Genomic DNA, 22373 nt, shown 5'->3' with positions numbered 1-22373 from the left:
GCTTCCTACCCCCTGCCTTTGCTCATTCCATTACAACCCAGTAATGGACAAAGAATCTGAACACATAAACAGCAAATGGCCAATAAGCACACAAAAAGATGCTCAACATCATCAGCCACCACAGACAAGCAAACTAAAACCACAGCGAGACACCACTTCACACTCACTAGGGTGGCTATAACCAAAAGCACAGACAAGAACGGTGCTGCTGGGGATGTGGAGAAGTCGCAACCCTCCGATGGTGGGAATGTAAAATGGTGTGGCCGTGGCGTTTTGGAATAGTCCAGCAGTCCCTCGAGAGGTTAAACATGGATTTATCATGTGACCCAGCAATTCCACTCCTAGGTATATGAACATACGAGAAATGAAAACATAGGTCTACACAAAACCTATACGTGGATGTTCCCAGCAGCACAACTGATAAATAGCAAAAAAGGGGAAACAAACAGGACACCTGGGTGGCTCAGTCGGTTAAGTGTCCAACTCTTGGTTTCAGCTCGGGTCATGATCTCAGGGTCGTGAGATCGAGCCCCAAGTCGGGCTCCATGCTCAGCGGGGAGTCTGCTTAAGATCCTCTCTCTCCCTCTCCCTCTGCCCCTCCCTGCCATGTGCACATGTGCACATTCTCTCTCTCTCAAATAAATAAATAAATCTTAACTAAAAAAAAAAAAAAAAGACCTAAAAAAATAAATAAATAAAAATAAAAATCTTTGGTTCTGCCTCTCCTTTTTCTGAAGCATTAACCATCAGAGCACTCTGGCCTTGAGGAACAGTCCAGTAACACCTACTGTTCTCACCTCATTGTACACTGTCAGCCGCATGGAACCCATACGTATGGGCAGATACGCCTCACTGGTGAGCAGACTAGACCAACAGCATCCCTTCTACAGTCTTGTCCCTAAAATCTGGCTTCCATACAGACCTGGTAATAGGCTTTCTTGATCTCCTTCTGGCTGGCATTTCGGGGCACTCCTAGTATCTGGTAATAATCCTCTTTGGCCAAAGGGGAGCTTGTGTGGAAAGAGGCAGTACAAACAAAAGGGTAACTTTTTACTCCTAAAAAAGAAAAAAGGAAAGAAAATCACTCCGGGAATGTGCTCAACAAAAGGAAATTGTGAGTAAACAACCAGACAGGTTATACCTGTGAAGGAACGGAGATCACAGCATTGGAGTCGGCCTTCCTCCAAGCCCTCTGGAGACCAAACTCACTGCATTTCAAAAATGGCCAAGGCCACTGTATACAATGAATATAAAACAAGCAGCACTGGGCAGGGCTGATTCTGCTCAAACACAACACAATGAAGTGGTACACCCCAGATGGAGGCTGCACCTGGGGGATAATTAAAAAGGGACCTAGTCCCACTGTTACATTACCCGAGCACCTGCCACGTCTCCCCCAATGCTTAACAATTCCCCAAGTTCTTTCCTTCCACCATGCAACCCTGGGGATCTATTTCTGGGGTGGTTCTCAGAGGGTGGTCCCTGCACCAGCAGCACCATCAGTTTGTTGGAAATGTCCATTTTCAGGCCCCACCCCAGGCCTGAATCAGAAACTCTGGAGGTCCAGTAGGCTATGTTTAATAAGCCCTCCAGGTGATGATTCTGTCACATGCTCAATTTGAGAACCACTGTACTAAAGATATGGTTCTTCGTAATTACAAAGTCACAGATCGAAGAGAATCTGATAAAAGTGCTGTTCCTCCCCTCAAAACAATACACCTATATAGACACACAGGGTTAAAAGGCGCTTTGCCTGAACCTGTTTACCCCAGAGCAGCTAACGGGTCAAAGCCCAAGGCAGGTAGCCATATGCCCTTTCATGCTTCTGGCATCAGCACCAGGAGGAACAGCCACCAGCAGACACACACTGCCCCACTCGACTGCCCTCCGTACATGTGGTAGAGAACTAAGCTGGACTGGTCTGTCACCAAGTGAAGCAGGCAAGGCCACCCCACACCTTGAGCCCTGCCTAACCCCCAACCCATCCTGCGACAACTGAAGATAGGGAGGGCAGGGCTGAGGGTGGAAGGGAGTCATGTTAAAGCATAAGAGTCACAACAGCTCCAGGTTTCCAAGTCAACTTCTGCCTACAGAGAAGCTTCTGGATTCACCATTCATTCATTCAGTAAATACTCATTGAGTATCTACTACTCGCCAGGCACTGGGTTCTGTACCGGGAATAGGTAGCAAACCATTGAAAGGACCTGCCCTTCTGGAGCTTATGTGTATTCAAGATCTTAACACTATAGTAGGCACTGAGGATACAAGATGAAGAAAAAAGCCAAAGCCAGCACTTTCAATGGGCTTACAGTCCTGCAGGGGAGTGTGGGAGGCAGTGTGCAGAGACATAAGTACACAAGGACATGCAGAGTCATGTACAGAGTCACCTAATCAGGGTTTCTTAAACTCACATTGCTGATGATGGGATTGGATTCCTCCCGGTGGAGGGGCTTTCTTATTGTTATGGGCTAATTGTGTCCTCTTCCCCCAATTCACATGTTGAGGCCCTAATCCCCAGTGCCTCAGAATGTGACAATGCTTGGAGGTAGGGTCTTTAAAGACAACCCTGCCAAAACATTGATCTTGGACTTCTAGCCTCTATAACTGTGAGGATAAATGTGGTTCTCTGTTATGGAATCCTGGCCAACTAAAATACCTATAAGTCAAAGGATGTTCGGCAGCACCCTAAACAACTACTTGTAAGTAGCACACTCTACTCCCCCTCTACCCCTGCCATACGCTGGCAACTAAAAATGTCTCCAGACATTGCCAAATGTCCTGTGGAGGACAAAATCATCCCCAGTTGGGAACCACTGATGATCCAACTGAAAAAGTTCTGGAAAGGTCTTTTAAGGCAGCTGCTGTTAGGCTGTAGAAATTAACCAGGCTAAGGAAAGGTTTGAATCCTCCCAGAACTACACCTACAGTCCTGACGTTATTTGCAACAGCTTCCCTTTTACCGCTCGAAAGCGCCTCATTTGGCTGCTAAATCATGTATCACCTTTGGTTCACAGGAAAGTCCTTGTGCATTTAGTAACTGTGTGACATAACTAGATTTTACACATGTAAAGGGGTGGTTAGAGATAATGATGCTGCTGATGATTAATGAGGACTAGGAATAAACCGAAGGGCCTTTGAGCTATGGTAAGGAGTCCCGATTTTATCATGTGGGCAACAGGGAGACACTGCAAGTGTTAAACAGGGAATCGACCGGCTTTCCAAGAGAAAGTGCTCTCAACAACAACAACAAACTGGAGGCCTGGGAGACCACTTTTCAAAAATTAATCTGAACACAAAACACAACCAGGGGTGTTGAGGCTATCCAGGAAGGGAGCAAGATCATCAGACAGGAGAATGACTAGAGAACACGACCAACAGCACAATTCAGACACATGGTTGGTTCAATGTTTCCTCCTTCCTTCTCCCACTACAACGGAAGTCATCCAACACAGAGCAGAACCACCAATGCTAAACACTTAGAGGCTTAATACATATTAATTCAATATCGCCTCCAGCAATCTAAGAAAGTTGGTTTTAAATCAAGGCTCCACCATCTTTATGCTTTGTCACAGTCTATGAGCTGTTTAACATCTAGGCTTGAGTTTATCTATACAATGGAATAGCAACAATGTCTATCACACGGAAATGATCCAGGCCTGGTACATGGAAAGGGCTCAATAAATATTAGTTTGTATTTTTATTACAATTACCAACTTAAGGACTTAGGAAAGGCTGTTAAGTGTGCCCTTCAGTTAAAACCATGTGGTGGAAAGAGCATAATCTATTAAAGGACAGTTCTGGGTCTGGGACAATGCTTCTCATCTAGCTTTATGGCCTCAGTTTCCCATTCTTTAAAATGAGAGTGACGACATCCTTCTTGCAGGATTGTTAGCATCAAGCTAAATAGGGCAAAAAGTGCCTACTAGCACCATAACAGGTGCTCACCGAAGAGCAATTATCCTCCCTTCCGGCCAAAAGGTGAAGGGAGGAGACGGGAACGGAATAGGGTAACGGAGCAGCGGCAGGCCGGAAAGAGGTTTCTAGAAATGGTGACAGAGAAGTGAAGGTTGTAGGCCTACGGAGCGTTTCACTACCGCCGCCGGGGGCTCCATGCAGCTCTCCCTGGTTCACCACTTTGAGAAGCCATTTGGGCCTCTCTGCCTCCTGCCTTCCAGTCTCTCCAAGCCATTCCGCATACAGGTCAGAAGACACCCTCCACCCCGCTACCCCCGCAGCCGGATCGAGTCACTCCCTTCCGGGCCTTAGAGCCCCCATTGGGGCTCTGGAACCTGCCCTCACCTTTGAAGCTGACACCGGTTCTCAATGTCAGCAGCGCCCCGGAGCCCCGAGCTCCCAAGGAAGGCGCGAAGGTAGTGACGTTCAGCTTGTGGCCCAGCGAAGCCCCCACCACGCCCCCCCTGGGCGGCAGGGCTCCTCTCCCCGCTGCAGCCGGCAGCCTCGGGGTCCCCACAGCCACTAGCAACCAGCGTGTAGAGCACCGCGCCGCCATCTTGGCCCAGGGACACCGCGCCTGCGCCACCCGGCTCAACGAGGCCTCGCGAGGACAGCGCGCGGCCGCAGCGACGGCGCTTCCGGAGGCGGGGCCCGATGCGCGCGCACGCACGAACACACGCGTTGCGCACGCGCAGCAGCACTCAGTGCGCTTTTCTGGTTGCCAACGCCGAAATGAGATTTGCCCTGAAGAGTGCCACTAGGTATACTGGCACTGAAGAACCTCGTCATTCTGTGCTGGATGGCCAAGACTGTACCTTATCTGTGTAAAGACGTGGTTGAGAGTAGCCAGGTGTCGCTGTTCCGACGGTCCCGGCGAAGGGCGAGACTACAAATCCCGCCGTGCAATACGGCCGTCAGTCGCGCAGATCCCAGCATGCAGTGCGCGTCTTCCTCCTCCTGACCCGAAACTGAACATCTTGCGTGAGTGTTACCTTGTGTCAGCGGGAGCGCGCGGGGCCTCTTCCCAACTTCCAAAGCCTGGCCTCAGGCTCACCTTTTCCCTGGCTGATTCCTCACGGGGCGGACTTTGATCACTCGGTTTTATCCTAAGCGTGTTAGTCTCCTCCAGTTCTGTAATGAACTTGCCAGTCGCGGAGGGAGAGCCGAGCCCCGCACAAACCAATTTAATAAACGTTGTGAGCACCTACTACGTGTCACTCACGTTCTTATAGACTACTGGGGATACAGCGATGAATGACATGCTATCCCTGCTCTGGGGGAGCAAACGATGAATCGAGAGAGACAGGGTCCTTAGCAACTAACATAACATGATCAATGCTGTCGTGGATATAAACAGTGTTGGAGGTGAGGAGTTTCTGAAACAAATTGGGGGGCCTGGGAAGTGTCAGGGAAGGCGTCGAGAGGTAACGTTCCAGTTGGACTTTGATAGCAAGTGCGTCAGGAGGGGTGGAGGGGTGGAGGGGTGGAGGAAAAGTGTTCCAAGTAGCAGGAACTTCCAAAGCAGATGTCTTAGAGGTGTGAAAGCGCTCCAGTATGTTTAAGCCCTGAACTTCGGTGTGTGACTGGAGAAGAGGCTAGCTAGGTAAACCCGGCCTAGTAAGCCTTGCAAAGAAATTTCAACTTAGACGCACCCCCCCCCACGACTGCCACCCGCAAACAATAAGAAGGGAACCTGAGGGTTCACTGAAGGGTTGAAGATGATACGTGCTCCTTGCCCCTTCTGCCCATTGTACCCAAATTTTTGTGGATGTGGATGTTAATCTGGGTAATAGCCATAGTTTTCATTGATAAGATTCTCCACAGGCTCTGAGAAAAGAAGGTTTAAATACCACTGGCCTGGGGCGCCTCCCCATGGCCCAGCTCCCTGCTCAGCAGGAAGTCTGCTTCTCCCTCTGCCTCTCCCCAACCTCCCCCACCCCACCCCACCCCACCCCCGCTTGTGTGAGCGCGCTCGCTTGCTCTTTCAAATGAATAAATAAAATCCTGAAAAAATAAAAACCATTGGCCTAATGAAAAAAGTTACAAGGCTATTGTAAAATACAGGGAGTAGTTGAGAGTCTGGGCTAAGGAACCTAGAGATGAGGCATTTTAGAGAAACAAGGCAGAGGTTGTCAACGTGGGAAGTGGAGAAAAGTGTTTATTTAATATGTTCAACCAACATTTAAATGTCTTCAGCATAATGGTTAAGAGTATGGGCCCTGGAGTCAGATTGCTTGAATCCCAGCCCTGCCACTTACCAACTGTGGGTCCTTGGGCAACTTCCTTTACCTCTCTGCCTCAGTTTCCTTTCTCTAAAATGGGGACATAATGGTAACTACCTCAAAGGATCATCTGAGGAATGAGTGAGATAATCCACATAAAGTCTTCATACAGTGTTTGGCACATAGTAAGTTCTCAATATATGTTAGCCCTACGTGCCAGGCCCCGTGCTAAGCACTGAGAATACCAAGCAGAACTCAGGCACAGTTACTTGCATACAAGGAGCCCAAAACCTAGGGGGGAAGAGTGGTGGAGGGTGCTGCATGAGAAGTAAAACTTTCAGTAATAAACGTGGACAACAAGAGGCAAAAGGACTTTCAGTTACCACCTCAGAGTGAGTTAGGAACTAGTGGAGGGCTCACTAATATGAAAACTTTGTCAGCTTTGTAACTTCCTCATATTTTTGGCACTTTAGTTTTCCCCCCATCTATTTCCCCATAGTGATTAACAGTAAAAAATCACACTAAAAGGGGGAGTGTGTTCTTGTTTTAGGGAATAGCAGGAAGGCTGATTGCAGGGGAGCCCACATTCCCTCTCAGGAAGCAGAGAACCCCCAGGAAATGCAGTGAGTGCCGGTGACTACTGAAGGAGAAGATGGGTTTTTGGGAAGCCACCAGAAAGACGCCCTGATGAGATCAGCGTGGGCCTGTATGAGGTCCCTTTTCACTGCTAGTCACTATAGAGAGGCAGGAGATGATACAATTAGTAAACATGGGTAAGTTACAAAGCTCTGGAAATCTTCACAACAGAGGTCCTTGATCCATGGTACCTGAATTACCTTGATTGGATAGCTGGTTGGGGGGACAATGAATAAGCTTCTTTCTGTTCCCCTAACACCAAGCTGAAAAACCCAGGTGCTGGTTTGGAGAGAAAGATGATGAGTCACTGTTGTTTGGACTTACCATACTTGAGATGTCTATGGGACCAATTTCAGACTTGGTGGCTATGGAGAGATCTGAAAAATTCAGCTATGTTAAGAACATTTTCTTTCCAGTTCACAAAGAGCTTTGTCATATTTTCTATTTTGATCACAATCCTGTGAGGTAAGGCAAAGACTATTCCTGTATTTACAAATGGACTCCCTTCCCCCCACATCCCCTGCACACAAGAAAATCAGCTCTGAAAGATGAAAAACTCGTCCAAGTTCACAGAGCTAGTGTGTGGAAGAACCAAGATCCACACCCAGACCCCCTAACAAAACCCAGAGCTCTTCCCTTTAAACCATGCACCTCCCTGTCTTTGTGATCCATAGTTCCTAATCAGATAGCCCCAATTAGTTTACAGAGTACTTTCTTATGCTGAATTTCCTCTGCTTCTTACTACAAAAGGGAGGCAGGGCAAGTATTTATTACCACCCCACCTGCAGAATGTTTCCCTGCCTTCCAAGGACTTCAGCGGTGACAGTACACAACATGACCCATCCCAGGCTTGTTGCCAAAAACTGGGAGAAGCACATGGGCCACAGCTACCCACACCCACCCCCCCCAGGCAGAATGTGTCATGTGTCCATCACCCACTTCCCCCCTTCTCCCGACTAAAGCCAAAATCTTTAGCTTTAAGGAGAAGCAAATGGGGGTGCCTGGATGGCTCAGTCGTTAAGCGTCTGCCTTTGGCCCGGGGATCGAGCCCCACGTCCCCCATGTTCTGGTCCCTGCTCAGTGGGAAGCCTGCTTGTCCCTCTCCCACTACCCCTGCTTGTGTTCCCTCTCTCACTGTGTCTCTCTGTCAAATAAATAAAATCTTAAAAAAAAAAAAAAGGAGAAGCAAATGTTATTTGCAAAAGGCACACGAGGCTCATAAGCATCTTCCCCTCTGCACTTGTCATTGCACTGTTCCATTGGGCCCTTCCCCCCTCCCCTGAGGCAGTGAGATCAGTGAGAACTAGTACAGAGGTTTTGTTTTGTTTTTAAGTTGATTTACTTATGTAAGCACCTCTACACCCAATGTGGGGCTCGAACTCCTGACCCCAAGATCGAGTCTCACGTTCTTCAGACAGCCAGACAGGCGACCCTAGTAGGGAGTTTTAAGTATGGTCTCTTCCGTGACTTCCGGCAGATGGTGACCATCCAAGCCGCAGTGGGACTAGCTGAGTCCATGGCTACCCAATGGGATGGCTGTTCCCCTGCCCAAGTGAGTGAGGATCCCTTCCAGGGAAGACAGAAGGGCCTGAGCCAGTCTCTGCGGAGACAATAAAAGGCAGCTGTTTCTCTAGCTGTAGCATTTCCTTTCCTTCTCAAGTGACTATAGCACAATTCCAATAGTCGAGATGTGTGACCCAGATGTTCCCCGGCATGAACGACATCTGCTGTGGGAGCAGTTCCCTGCAGAACAAGGAGACAAACTGTCCGTGCCTTTGTCGCCTGTGTGTTCCCCAGTGGGACCTCTGTGCTAATGACTTCCTAATAAATCCTTTAAATAAACCACAGGTGTTTCTGGCTCGCAGCTAAATATTCTTCTGCCCAAAAGGGGCTTAAACTTAAGCAATGTTTCACAAACCTAAGAAATGAAAGGAAATCTTTTAAAGGAAAAAAAAAATCAGACACCGAGAATAAAGCCCTGAATCCTCTGGCAATCAGTGGACTCCAGTGTGAAAAGCATCACATTAGAAAATGACAGTCTTTTCTATGAAAACGCCTTTTAGTTGTAAATTATCAACACAAAAGTTAAATTTTGTGACTGCTAAAATATTTCACATTACTGTAAAAAATCACAACAAGGGCGCCTGGGCGGCTCAGTCGGCTGAGCGTCTGGGTCCTGGGATCGGGCCCTGCATCGGGCTCCCTGCTTAGTGGGTAGTTTGCTTCTCCCTCTACTCCCTGCCCCTGCTCATGCTCTCTCTCTCTCTCACTCTCTCTCTCAAATAAATAAATAAAATCTTTAAAAAAATCAAAACAAATCACTAGGTGTAGTAAAGTTTCAGAGCCCTAGGAACATGTGGGTACGCCTCCATTTGAGAAACAACAAAATAATGCCAAGTGCACTGTCATGCTGGGATGGGATATGGAGCATTTTTTCCAATTTTTGAAATGTATTTTGTTGCATAATTCTTCTCTGTGCTGAGAACTACAAGTGTTTTTCTGCACCAGCTCCTGAAATAAGCAAGGCACAGCTTAAGGTACGAAAAATTTTTTTAATGTTTTCAACGTGCATTTATTTTTTATTTTTTAAGATTTTATTTATTTGACATAGACAGTGCAAGCACAAGCAGGGGGAGCAGCAGGCAGAGGGAGAAGCAGGCTCCCCAATGAGCAGGGAGCCTGATGTGGGGCTCAATCCCAGGACCCCGGGATCATGACCTGAGCCGAAGGCAGACGCTTCACCGACTGAGCCACCCAGGTGCCCTCAACATGCACCTTAAACAGTCATTTCAGGGGCAGATAACTAGATCTAAGGAATTTGTTGTTGTCACTGAATCCATCCATTGCTGTCTTGCAAAAATTCTGACTTATGGAAACCACCAACTTCACAGAAGATTAAGAGAACATCAGGATGGAAACTTCTTTTCTTTGGCATCACGGTTTAAAATAAGGAGGCAGCCTGAGGCTCTTTTAACGTTTTTGTGCCTTATTTTTCTTCCCTATTTTTTCCTCACTGCCCTTTTCTCTCTGCTAATATCCTTTCAAGTACATAAGGTGTTTTGTTTTCTAGAAGGAGAACTTCACTATAATGGTTCCTAAATTCTAGTTCGTTTGCTAGTGATTATTCTTGGAAACAGCACCTGTGAAATGTAAATCGTCCCACCCCAAGTTAATCAGACATCCTTGTTTTGCTGGAATTGGATCCACCTTTCGATAAACCATCCTTTAGGGTAGAGGGAGGTCTTCCAGTTCCTTGTAGACAAACAGCAAAGTGGAGTCACTAGTAGTATAAAGAAACAAAGCCGATAATTTATAGGCTCATGGGACTGCAAGGAATCTTGGAGACTGTCAGTTCACCCTTGCAAGTCACAATTTATTTGTTCAAGTTTGCAGCAGCCTTTGAGCTCTGAGCTCTCTACTAGAATCACTCTCTCCACCTGGAATGGATCTGGGAGTGCATGAGATGGCCAGTCTCTGGGCCTTGACATTGTGTCTCTTCCTTCTCCTTGCTGTGGAGCTTGAGTTGGTGGCTGTGGGAATGAGAAAGCTGACATTCTTCTATTCTGTTTCCATCAACCCTCGGTTTATGGAAATATAGTCATATGACTCAACATAGCCAAGGTCATGGTTTATATCTCTTCTGGGAAAGAAGGTCAGAGGTCATAAGCCTACGTGCCAGGGCCAGGCCGGTAAAGGATGGGTGGAGTAGTGGCATGTAAGTTGAGGGATCAGTGGGAGTGTGGTGACTGGGAAAACATGCAGTAATGGTGGCAGGTAGTACTCCATGGGCCGATTTTAGCCATGTGGGGATGTGGATCTAGCATTGCCAAATCTTTCCATTTTTCCAGAGAGGCTGAAATCCAAACTTTTAGGAAATTTCCCAATTTTTAAAACATCATGTGAACCAACTAAAACGTATCTGTGTACCAGATTTGGCCCACGACATATCCATTTGTTACCTCTGGGCGTTAAAGACTTTTCTGACGTGCCATTTAGGCCCACCTGACATAGTGAGAAAACAAAGCAAAACAAAAACAAACTCAGGGATGGCAATGAGGTGACATCAAGCAACTTTGGAAGGTTTACGTGAAACTTTGGTGTAGATGTAGTTAATTTATATTTAAAAAAATTCAGGGGCGTCTGGGTGGCTTAATCGGTTAAGCATCCAACTTTGGGTCAGGTCATGATCTCAGGGTCCTGGGACTGAGCCCCAGCATGGAGCTCCACATTGAGCCCCATTTCAGGCTCCATGCTCAGTGGAGACTCTGCTTAAGGATTCTCTCCCTTTACCCCTAACCCCCCCCAAATAAATGGATGAAATCTTAAAAAAAAATTTATTGTGGGAAAATGCACATAACATAAAATCCCCCTTGGCCCGTGCAATTCTTCTTTGTCTCTATGATTTTTTGCCTAATCTAACTACCTCACATAAATGGAATCATACACTATTTGTCGTGTTGTAACTGGCTTATTTCACCTGGCACAACATCCTTAAGATTCATCCATGTTGTAGCAGGGGTCAGAATTTCCTTTCTTTTTAAAGCTGAATAAAATTCCACTTATGTATAACCACATTTTGCTTATCCATTCATCTGTTGATGGACACGGTTTGCTTCCATGTTTTAGCTACTATGAATAAGGCCGTATAAATACTGTGTATAAATGCTACGTATAAATACTGTATAAATACTATATATAAATACTACGAACACGGTTGTATAAATATGCCTCCCTGAACCTGCTTTCAATTATTTGGGGTATATACCCAGAAGTGGAATTGTTGGATCATATGATAATTCTATTTTTAATTTTTTGAGGAACTACCATACTGTTTTCCACAGTGGCTGCATCATTTTACATTCTCATCAACAGTGCACAAAAGCTCCAATTACTCTACATCTTCACCAACACCTGTTATTTTCCGGAGCTTTTGTTTGTTGATAGTAGCCATCCCATTGGGTGTGATGTGGTATCATAATAGTTTTGATTTGCATCTCCCCAATGGCTAGTGATGTTGAGCATCTTTTCATACCCTTAATGGGCATTGGTATAACTTCTTTGGAGCAACGTCTATCCAAGACTTTTGCCAATTTTTAAAAAAATATTTTATTTATGTATTTGGGGGGGGGGGCATGAGCAGGAGAAGAGGCAGAGGGAGAAGGAGAAGCAGATTCCCCGCTGAGGGTGGAGCCACACATGGGGTTCCATGCAGGGCTTGATTCCAGGACCCTGAGATCATGACCTGAGCCGAAATCAGACACCTAACCAACTGAGCCACCGAGGCACCCCAGAAATTTGCCAGTTTTTAATTTAAGTGGTTTGTTTTTGTTGTTGTTGACTTTTAGGAATTCTCTATTATATTCTCCATATGAATCCCTTATCACTCACATACACAATTTGCAAATATTTTCTCCCATTCTGTGGACTGCCTTTTTACTCTGTTGATGATATCTTTTGAGGAACAGATTTTTAAATTCTTCATGATTTATTTTTTTTCTTTTTTGCCTGGATCTTTTGGTGTCATATCAAAAACAAAAAATCATTGCCAAATCCAGTGCTGTGAAGCTTTTGCTCTTTGTTTTCCTCTAAGATTTTTATAGTTTTAGATTTATAGTTGATTTACATGTGAATCGCAATGCATAATGCCTGAGTGTCCCCCACCTAGGAGGTTATAAGTCAAATACTGTTGATGCAAAAAGAGGTTACTGCATACCATAGAGTTAATCTATAGTAATGGATGGTGTTAAACTATAAATAATTGTAATTCTAAAAGCAATATCTGGTATGGAGGAACCGCGAAAACATAAAAGTATTCTGCAATCCAGTAATCCCACTTCTGGGTATATATCCAAAAGAACTGAAAGCAGGGCCTTAAAGAGAGATTTGCACATCCACGTTCATAGCAGCATTATTCACTACAGCCAAGAGGTGAGAGAACCCAATGGCTGTTGATGGATAAACAAAATGTGGTATATTAATGGTATATAGAGTGTGGTGCATACAGTGGTATAATAGACCTCACAAGGACGGAAATCCTAAAAAAATAATGACAAAAAGGGGGCACCTAGCTGGCTCAGTCAGTAGAGTGTTGACTCTTGATCTCCTGGCTGTGAGTTCAAGCCCACATTGGGCGTGGAGCTTACTTTGGGAAAAAAAAAGGGGGGAAGGAAATACTGTCACATGCTACAAATGGAAGAACCTGAGGACATTATGCTAAATAAAATAAAGGACAGATAGCGAGCGACTTCTCTTACATGAGATAACGAAAGCAGTCAGACTAGGGCCTCCTGACTGGCTCCAGTCAGAGGAACATGCGACTCTTGATCTCGGGGTCATGAGTTTGAGCCCCATGCTGGGTGTAGAGAGTACTTACAAATGAAATCTTGAGGGCGCCTGGGTGGCTCAGTCGTTAAGCGTCTGCCTTCAGCTCAGGGCGTGATCCCGGCGTTATGGGATCGAGCCCCACCTCAGGCTCCTCCGCTGGGAGCCTGCTTCTTCCTCTCCCACTCCCCCTGCTTGTGTTCCCTCTCTTGCTGGCTGTCTCTCTCTCTGTCAAATAAATAAAATCTTTTTTAAAAAATGAAATCTTAAAAAGCAAATGAATAAATAAAGTAGTCGAACTAATAGAAAGTAGAATGGTGGTTACCAGGGTCTGGTGGGAAGAAATGAAGAGCTGTTGTTTGATGGGTATAGAATCTCAGTATTGCATGAAAAGGTTCTGGATACCTGTTGCCCAACATTGTGACTATCCCTAACACTATTGAACCGCACACTTAAAAACTGTAAATCTTACATGTTTTTTTACCACAATTTTTTTTGGAAAAAGAAGCAATAGCAGCAGTAACTGAACACCACAACCAACAGGAGACTGCACTGATGGTACCTTTTCCAAAGCTGCTGGAATTCCAGAGTCTGGAGAGTAGGCTCCTTGGGAAAGTTGTATCCAGCGCCTGCTGGATTGCTCAGAATTCCAAATCCCAGGCCTCAAGTCAACTCCACTGGCTTCCTATTTTTAGTTTACGGTGATCGAGCGCTCTTAACTCACTGGGTAGGATACAGGTAGGAAGTAGGCTTTTAGACCTCACAGTTTACTTGTGAAAACTGAAAAAAAAAACTTGCATCTGGGGGTCCGTTGGTGCCCTCCACCACCGCAAAGCCTTCAGAATCACCCCGTGGGCAGGTTCCTCGGGACAGGCTGTCCTCGGCCACAGGCTTCGGCAATTTTTGCCGCAGTAGTTCTCATTCTTCAGATCAAAGTCCCTTTTCCAGACACGCCTGAGCAGGTGTTCTGCCTGTTCTAAAGCAGAAAGCGTATTCTGGAGTTCGTTTTCAAAGCAAAGAGAAATGCTCGTGGAATGAATGGCCCCAGGTGGAATGAAGCTGTTCTCTTTTCTTCCTGAGTGGCTGGGCGACTTAAGCAAGTCATTGGTGAGGCACAGGCGCTCTGAAAGGTATTCATTTCTCTCACCTTTCTCCTTTTCCGTTTATCTCTAACTCGTACTTGGTTTCCTTGCAGGGGTCAGTCCTGCCCCACAGCGCCCAAGGCCTGCAGCCAAGACGTGCTTTAGTGCGGGAATGCTGAAGGCCGCATCCCCGCCCTCGAGCCCACTGGGCCTGAGCAGGAGGGGTGGGAGGCGGAGGCGCTGGAATAAGCTCCGCGACAGGGATGTGCGTCAGACCTGAGCTCCCCTTCCTTCCCCCGCTGCCACCCGCTATCTGTGTGACCGCGGCCAGCGGCTCCTCTGTCCTGAGCGCGGTCCCTGTCTGCGAAATGGAGCTAGTCCACTTCTGCCCCCTCTCCTACCCGGGGAGGCCGCGTCCTACACGCGGGAGAGCCTCCCGGAGAGGAACGCCTGACTACAAACCCGGGACTAAGCCCCCAACCTTGCGCGCGCCCCGCGGGGTCGGGGGCGGACAGCGCGCCGCACGTGACCTCCCCGCCCGCGCGGCCAGCCCGCCGACATCGGGGCGTGGCCTCGCCTGGCGGCCTCGCGGCGATTGGTCGGAGGGTGGGGCCGGCGGCACTCACCCCCGAGGAGAGATACCCGGGGCGGGGCCCCGTGGGCCGGAGCGGGCTGCGATTGGCCGGGGACGTCCCGGGGCGTGGCCGCGAGCGGCCGCCAGCGGGTGGGGCTGGAGGCGGCGGGAGTCGCGGCTGCTGTCCGTGCACCTGAGAGCCGACGCCCGGTCCTCGAAGCTGCGCCTGCAGCAGTCCCGGTCGCCATGAGTCGCTTCAAGGTGTCCAAGTTCCGAAACACGGAGGCCCGGCCGTCCCGCCGTGAGGTGAGCCCTGCCCGCGGGTCCCCGCGCCCCCGCCCCTCCCCCTCCCCCGGACCCCGGGCGGGGACCCCCCCCGAGCCCGCCTGCCCCGGGGCGCCCCCTTCAGGCCCGGGCCCGGTGTCCCGGCTGTTCCGTCGCACCCAGAGGACAGAATCCGGCGCTCCCTGGCCGGCTCTCTCTCTGGCTACTCCGTGAGCGCCGCTATCTGCGGGCTCGCCCGCCTCGCCCCGGGACCCCCGAAGCGGTGCAGCCCGGCCGGGCCGAGGCCTGAGGCCTGCAAGGCTGCCTGCCTTCTCGGCTTCCGGTCGACCTCGCTGGGGACCGCGGCTCGGGCGCTGCTGGCACCAGCTCCTCCCTGCCGCCCCGATCGGCCCTGCCCGGGGCTGGGGTGTGGGAAAGATGCCTTTCTCAACGCTGGGCTTGGCGAGTCCGGGTGTGTCAGCTGAAGAGCGGGAGCCCCTCAGACAGAGGCGCGCCCCTCCCTCGGGTTTCCGCCGGAGCTTCCTTCTCTCGCGGCTGGCGCAAGAGCAGCTCTTCTCTTACTGGGGTGATGCTGCCAGGGGCAGGGTGGGGTCTGGGGAGGCCCGAGGAGGTGGGGCTCAGAGGAAGAGCTGAGCCAGGTGTTGGGGGGCGCCTCGGATCCCCGGAAGGGCAGCCGGCCTGATGAGGGGTGTGCTTCAGAGATGATGCCAGTCCTGGTCTGCTGCTCCCAATATTATTTGAAAGGCTTAGGAACTGACCTCTAGTAAACCCATCAGGAGCAAACGCACAGCCAGGTAGCTGGGGCAGAAGCCCAGTTTTCATCCTCTGGACAGTATTTCCTCTGTACTTCCGTGTGCTCCTGGAACCACAACTGTGAACACCACAGCACTTTCCTTCCTCTGTACTGCTTACAGTTTTGTGAGGGAGACATCCAGCAAGCAGACAGGCCTTCAAGGGCACTGCAAGTTTTAGTAAGTGCCCTGAAGAACACACAGGAAGAGCTGGGATGGAGATGAAGATAAATGGCCACGTGGAGGTTAATCTCCATAGAGTGGTTAGGGAAGGCTGCAGAGAGGAGGTGACATTTAAGCAGAGACCAGGAGGGTGAGAAGCAGCCAGCTACAAAAAGAGTGGGAAGGGAAAGAGCCCGGTGGAGGAATGGAAAGTGGGCCAGGGTGGATGGAGGGCAGTGATGGGGAAGCAGGGTGTCAGATGAGTCCAGAGCAGTCCTGCAGAGCTCGAGGGCCACAGGAAGAAGTGGGGTTGTTTTCTGAGGCAGTGGGAAGCCATTGCACTAAAAGGTTGAAAGCAAAGCAAGGGGTGGAGAGGTGCTCAGATTTGCATTAATACCGCCCTTCTGAGTGCAATAAGCACTCCTTGAATGGGTCTGCAGTTTACTCGATGGGCCCTGGGGCTTGTCCCAGGTGGGCCTTAGTCCAGCAAGGTAAACAGAAGAGCTTGGGACCAGGGATTACAGAGAGAGACCTTTAAACAGTTTGGGTTAGGGAAATGGGAGGACAGGTGATGTGTTCTGCTTTTCAAAGATATTTCCTGTCACTCTATTTGTACAGTAAACATGAAATAATGCAAGATGATAACGCAGGTGAAAATTGAAATAGAAACTTACGTGGGGGAGGCGATTTCCGGTGCCCTGTGGGTGGGTAGGTTAGGAAACAAGGGTATTCAGTTGTCAGGGATGACTGTCACACAGTGCTTTGATACCAACAGAGAAAACATTTGGACCTTGCTGATCTCAATTTCAGAAAGAGTGCTCCTCTCCCCTCCGTGTGTGGGGGTGTTAACATTATTGCCTTTTCTCCGGGGTGCATTGTTCACCTTTCATCGAGACTTCGTGGAGAGGCCTTGATTCTTCCCCTTTCTGAGGTTGAGTGTTTTCTCCTGGGGCCTGCAAGGAGACCCCTGTATTTGGCGGAGGCCTTCAGCAGTGCCCTGGAGGAAGTTGAGTCTGTCTTGTTTTAGGTGCTCACTTCTGCTTTCTCTGCTTCTCTTCCTCCCTTTTAACAGAAACACCCCCCTGGTCCCTTGACTTCATTTATCCTGAGCCTCCCTTCTGACACTCTTCTCCCCCTTATTAGAGAAGTGACTTAATAGAGCAAACTACTCCTCTTATGACTGAGGTTATCCTTTCAGTAATATTTTGCATATCCTAAAGGCGTGCGTGAATGGGTTAGATCCAAAGGAATTAATTTCTAATGGTGCAGCCCCTGCTTTAATTATGGGCAGAGACCTGGCCATCACAATTCTTATTCTTTATTTTCAGGCCTGGATCAGTGACATTCGAGCAGGAACCACACCCTCATGTGGGAACCATATCAAATCCAGCTGCCACTTGATTGCATTTAACTCTGACCGTCCAGGTAGGGAGGTGGACATGGATGTGGATGGAGAGTCAGACATATCACCCTAATTAGGATGGCGGGGAAGGGCAGGCTCATTTCAGGCTGGAGGTTTGGAGGCTTCTCGTGGGGCTCAGAGGTCAACACCATGCAGGGCCTTAGACCCCTACAGACTGGTCAGTGTGAGGTAATCAGATTGATTTTGATCAGGCATGTGGGTATGCTTTGTATAAACCACACTGTGGGTATTTTTTTTTTAATATTTCATTTATTTATTTGAGAGAGAGAGAGAGTCAGCACGAGTGGGAGGGGCAGAGGGAGAGAGAGAGAGAGAAAAAGAGAATGTCAAGCAGACTCCACCCTGAGATCATGACCTGAGCCGGAACCAAAAGTCGGACGCTTAACTGACTGCAGCACCCAGGCACCCTTGGCTGTGGTTTTTAAGAGATCGGCCAGGACGACAAGGAGAGGACTGTCTCCTTTGTTTTCAGCTGTCCCCATATGCTACCCACTCCTCATCTGGGGGTCTGGGATTGGCTTGGGTCAATAGGAACACCAAGATTTGAAAAGCTCCCTGTGTTAGTTGGGACATTTTCATTGCTAGTGATAACTCGAACCTTAAACTGACTTAAACAAAACTCAGAGACTTCTTTCGCTGGTATAAGTAAGATGTCCAGAGGCTTTAGGCAGAGCTATCCAGGGGCTCACACATGCCGTTGGCCTTGACTGGTGTCCTGTCTTCAGCTCTGCTGCCCTTGGGTGATGGCCTCTTTCTCAGGTAAAGCTGGGAAAAGTGGCCACTGGTGGCCCTAAGCTGACCTCATACGACCCACAATGCCAAAAAGAGACAACCTCTGTCTCCATTATCTTCTGTACATCTGATGTCACAGAAGGTTCTTTTGTAGGGTAAGAAAATAATCTTGGACCAGTCACTGTGTCCAGAGGGGTATTATCTTATGATTAGTGGAGGCTCTGGGATGGTCCAAGGCTGAGCTTTCGGGTCTCGTGTCCTCTGGGAGCCTTGAGCAGCAGACAGTTCCCATTAGGACTGAAGTCAGAACCCCTGTGTGTTTGACAGGTGTGCTGGGCATTGTGCCTCTGGAAGGCCAAGGAGAGGACAAGAGGCAGGTGACCTACCTCGGCTGCCATTCGGGTGAGTGGAGTCTGGACCCAGGAAGTCTAGACCTTGCTCCTCCCTCCCTGGGTGCAGGGATTCATACTCACCTGGACCCACAGTCCCATGGCTTGCCAGGTCCCTCCTGCTGTCCTCGCTATACCTTCCTACAGACAGTGTCCATATTGGAAAGCTGGGTCCTGGTTGAGAATTCCACTTGGGCAGAGAGAGGGGAAGCTGAGTGCACCAGGTCGTCCAGCTGAGAGGAGAGGGATGTGTACTGGCCAGCACCAGGCTCCAGGCTGATGCTATGGAGTCCACTGTGGAAGACTCAGCCCAATGGGGTTCTTAGCCCCACGTCTTCTGGAGCCCAGCAGACCACCCCTCACCACCAGGCCTCCTCCCCAGCCAGGCTATTCAACACTCTTCAAGGAGGGGGCTGGCTGGGCTTCAGGGCTGGAGACGGGCCCTCACAAAGAGAGCTTTTGTGTGCTGCAGCTGCTTCTGGGGGCGCCCGGCAGCCCGCCTGGCAGCCCGCCTGCTCTGAGGGAACAATTCGCTCTCCCTGGGCCGCGGCAGCACTGGCCCAGCTGCCTCCTCTCTCCCGTCCAGCTGCTGCGGCTGTGGGCCAGCCCCTCTGGCTTGCATTCCTGGCCGCCTGTTGGGCGGCCTTGGGTGAGGGCAGGGGGCTGACCCTTGGTCCCCAGTCTGAGTGTGCAGCTCCGTGTAGGGATCCGGGTGATGAGAACAGCAGCCAATAAAGTAACAGTGGTGAAGACTGGTCAAGAGCTCTCTTTGTGCTAAGAACGTTGTCTACACTTTCTCACCTTATTCTTTCTTAAAGCCTTTTACAACTTTATTGAGGCATCATTTACGTACCATTAACGTGACTTGTTTTGAGCGAGGAATATGATGACTTTTATGGAAGTGACAGAGTTGGGTATTCAAAACCCAGTTTTAGAACATTCCCCCAGAGGATTCTTATGACCCGTTGCAGTTAATCCATTTCCACCTCTGGTCCCGAAGCCTCAAACACCGGTCGATCTACTTTCTGCCTCTGCTGCCAGGGTCTGCAGGCTACCGGCACGGCCAAAGCTGGCCAGCTGCCTGTCTTTGTAAATAGCGTTTTTTGGGACACAGCCACGCCTCTTCATTGACATTCAGCCTGTGACTGCTTTCCCCCAGCAACCACAGAGTCGAGGAGGTGTGACAGAGACCGTATGGTCCCCAAGCCCTCAAGTATTTACCATCATGCCCTTTGCAGCAAACGTTTGCCAGCTTTTGCTCTACAGCCCAGCCTTTTCTGGACGTTTCGCATAAACAGAATGATACCCCCATAGTCTTTCAAATCTGGCTTCTTTCACTTAGCATAACGGGTGGAGCTTCATCTTTCTGGTAACACGTGGAAGGAGTCTACTTTCTAACCACTCTTACACCTTTTTGAAGAAAGTTTTTAAATGACCTATTTTTTAGCTAAGGAAATTAAGGCTCAGAAAGATGAGGAACCTGCCAACACTGGCAGTGCTGCTGGCAGGGCTGGACTTGGAACCAGGGTCTGTCTGACCCCGGTATTGTTTTTTTGTGTTTTATTGCTGTCGATGATGTTTTAGATTTATTTATTTGACAGAGAGGGAATGTCCACGTGTGCATGGGGAATGGGGCAGAGGGAGGGAGAATCCTGAAGCAGACTCTCCACTGAGTGTGGAGTCTGACTGGGGCCTCGATCCCAGGACCCCAAGGTCATGATCTGAGCCAAAACCAAGAGTGGGCCGCCCAACCGATTGAGCCCCTCGGGCACCCCTGACCGCTGTATGCTTGATGCATGTTACCCATGAGGGAGCTGCCCCAGGTTGTTGGTGTCTGTCAGGTAGTGAGGCCTGTTGGTGGGGGGCCTTTGAGGAGAAGCTGGACCAGACCTCTTTGGATAGGGTGTAGCCTCACCGTGGCCTCAGCTGTACACAGCCTTGCCAGAGCGCTGCTCTGGGGGCACCTCTGGTTCGTCAGAACCTGCCTTCGAGGCAGCAGGCACCATTCTGTCCTCGGAGGTGCCGCTGGTAGGGGAGAGTGTGGTGGGCTGGCCTCTAGCTGCTCCCCTGCCTTCAGGGGTGTCTTCTGCCTCCTGGCTCAGGGCCAAGTGCCCTTCAGCCCGCCCGCGCAGGGGAGCACGGGGCTGGGAAGCGTTTGAAGGGTGTTCCTGCAGTCTGGGCTGTGGGGCGGCTGGGAACCTGCTCCGACCTGGGAAAGGCAGTGTGGTGCTGTGCTGAGGATGTAGGTTCTGAACCCCAGCTGACCACCCGACCGTCAGCCTTGCCCCTTCTTAGCTGTGTGGCTCTGGGCAAGTTACTTAACTTTTCTGTCCTCATGTTCTCGTCCCCCAGTTGGGGATAATGCCGCAGTGCCATCCTGAGGGGTCACTGTGAGGGTTTGGTGAGGTACATGCACATAAGGGACACAGGCCTGCCAGCTCAGCTGGGCGCTCAGGTCGACCACATCACTGCTGCTCCCTCCCTCGGGGATGCCAGGTTGCTCACGCTGCCTGCTGCACCCGGCCCGGGCCCTGCCCTGTCCAGTGTGGAGCCCACAGGCAGGGTGGCAGGGAGTCCAGACCAGGGCTGTCCCAAGGGGTGCCTGTCTTCACCTGCCCCTTCTTTTTTTCTCTTCTGGCTGGGATGCCCAGAGTCTGGCTCTGGCCCGAGAGGAAAATATACCTGCTGGACCCCCCCCGCGGAGGCAGCAGAGATAGTCACTGTGCTCCTTACGCTGGTGATGCGAGCCTGGCCATCATGCTCACGTTCCCTGCCACTCCCCATACTGAGCCCTGGCCTCCTCACCCCCCTAGTGAGGTTCGGGAAACGGGGGTTTCCTCTCAGGGCTGAGGCTCACTCTGTGTGCTCCTGTCTCCCTCTCATGGCCTCCCAAAGCTGAGCAGCTCGGGTTCTTGGGTCGCAAAGACCTGAGACCAACTCTAGCCTGCTTTAGCCAGAAAGGGATTTAGAGGAGAGCTTCCAGAGCTGAAGCCTGGGGAGTTTCCAAAACCGAAGGAGCAGCTGGACATGCAGGCCTTAGGAGGGTCCTGGCGTGGGAGCTGACGGCTCCCTCCCAGCTGGCTGCCCTCCACCCGGGCTAGTCCCTGAGGCGCCCTGTCACTAGGACTTCCAATTCCTGGTTTAATTCCCTTAAGAGAGAAGCCAGCCGCTCAGCCTTGGGTCACATACACTCTGACAATCCCCCGCCCCCGGTGGGGACTTGAGGGGCAGAGAACTCATAGCTGGGGCATGTCACCCAGGCCCCTGGTTCCCTGATGTTTTAACCTGTTCCTGTCCTTCATATTCTTCAGGGCTCACCGTGTTTCCTCCATGAAGCTGCCCTGAGCCCTGACCTTAGAGTCCCTATACTCAGTGTGCAGAGATATGTGTGTGTGTGTCTCTCTCTGCGGAGGGGCTGAGGGTCTGTCAGGGCTAGATGGTGTCTGTCCAGTGTGAGAATCCCTGTGGGCCCATAACAGGGCTGGTGCTTATGTTCATTCACGCATTTGCAGGCCGGGCCCTTCACTGGGCTCTGGATATGGGACCAATGCAGGTGCTTGGTAATTTGAGGAACTTCCTGCCTGTCATCATGCCTCCTGATGCCAGGCCTTTGCCCATCCTGGGGGGGGTCCATCACAGGCGGGGATTTCCAGAGGTGCCTTTCCTTATGGACCTTCCCCCTGCCACCATGTGGGCAGAGCTGTCCCCACCTCTGAAACCCTGGGCTGTGGTTCCCCACCTTGGGGAGATACCATATTGGGCTGGAAACAAAGTTCTGGTAAGTTCTCGCCAGGCCTGTGTC

At 50.1% G+C, this 22373-nt stretch overlaps 2 protein-coding genes across 3 annotated transcripts in view; one reads left to right on the top strand and one right to left on the bottom strand.

The window, feature by feature from the left end:
- The window catches only part of DNAJA3 (DnaJ heat shock protein family (Hsp40) member A3), a 29400-nt gene extending 24837 nt beyond the window's left edge, over nt 1–4563 (bottom strand). Inside the window, exons 1-2 of one of the 2 annotated variants that reach the window (XM_026520424.4) lie at nt 4300–4563; nt 923–1056 (exon numbers count right to left, since the gene is read on the bottom strand). In XM_026520424.4, coding sequence (XP_026376209.1) covers nt 923–1056; nt 4300–4510 — 345 coding nt within the window. In that variant the 5' untranslated portion in view covers nt 4511–4563. The remainder of the gene's footprint in view (nt 1–922; nt 1057–4299) is intronic. The other variant, XM_026520423.4, reaches the window with a different exon arrangement.
- A 10370-nt stretch (nt 4564–14933) lies between these two features.
- The window catches only part of CORO7 (coronin 7), a 56694-nt gene continuing 49254 nt past the window's right edge, over nt 14934–22373 (top strand). The window contains exons 1-3 of the mRNA XM_026520425.4: nt 14934–15095; nt 17356–17452; nt 18510–18584. Coding sequence (XP_026376210.1) covers nt 15036–15095; nt 17356–17452; nt 18510–18584 — 232 coding nt within the window. The 5' untranslated portion in view covers nt 14934–15035. The remainder of the gene's footprint in view (nt 15096–17355; nt 17453–18509; nt 18585–22373) is intronic.

This window comes from Ursus arctos, unplaced genomic scaffold (genome assembly GCF_023065955.2).
Source record: "Ursus arctos isolate Adak ecotype North America unplaced genomic scaffold, UrsArc2.0 scaffold_2, whole genome shotgun sequence".
Lineage (NCBI taxonomy): Eukaryota > Metazoa > Chordata > Mammalia > Carnivora > Ursidae > Ursus > Ursus arctos.
Note: the sequence above shows the minus strand (reverse complement) of the source record. Positions and strands in the feature narration are given on the sequence as shown.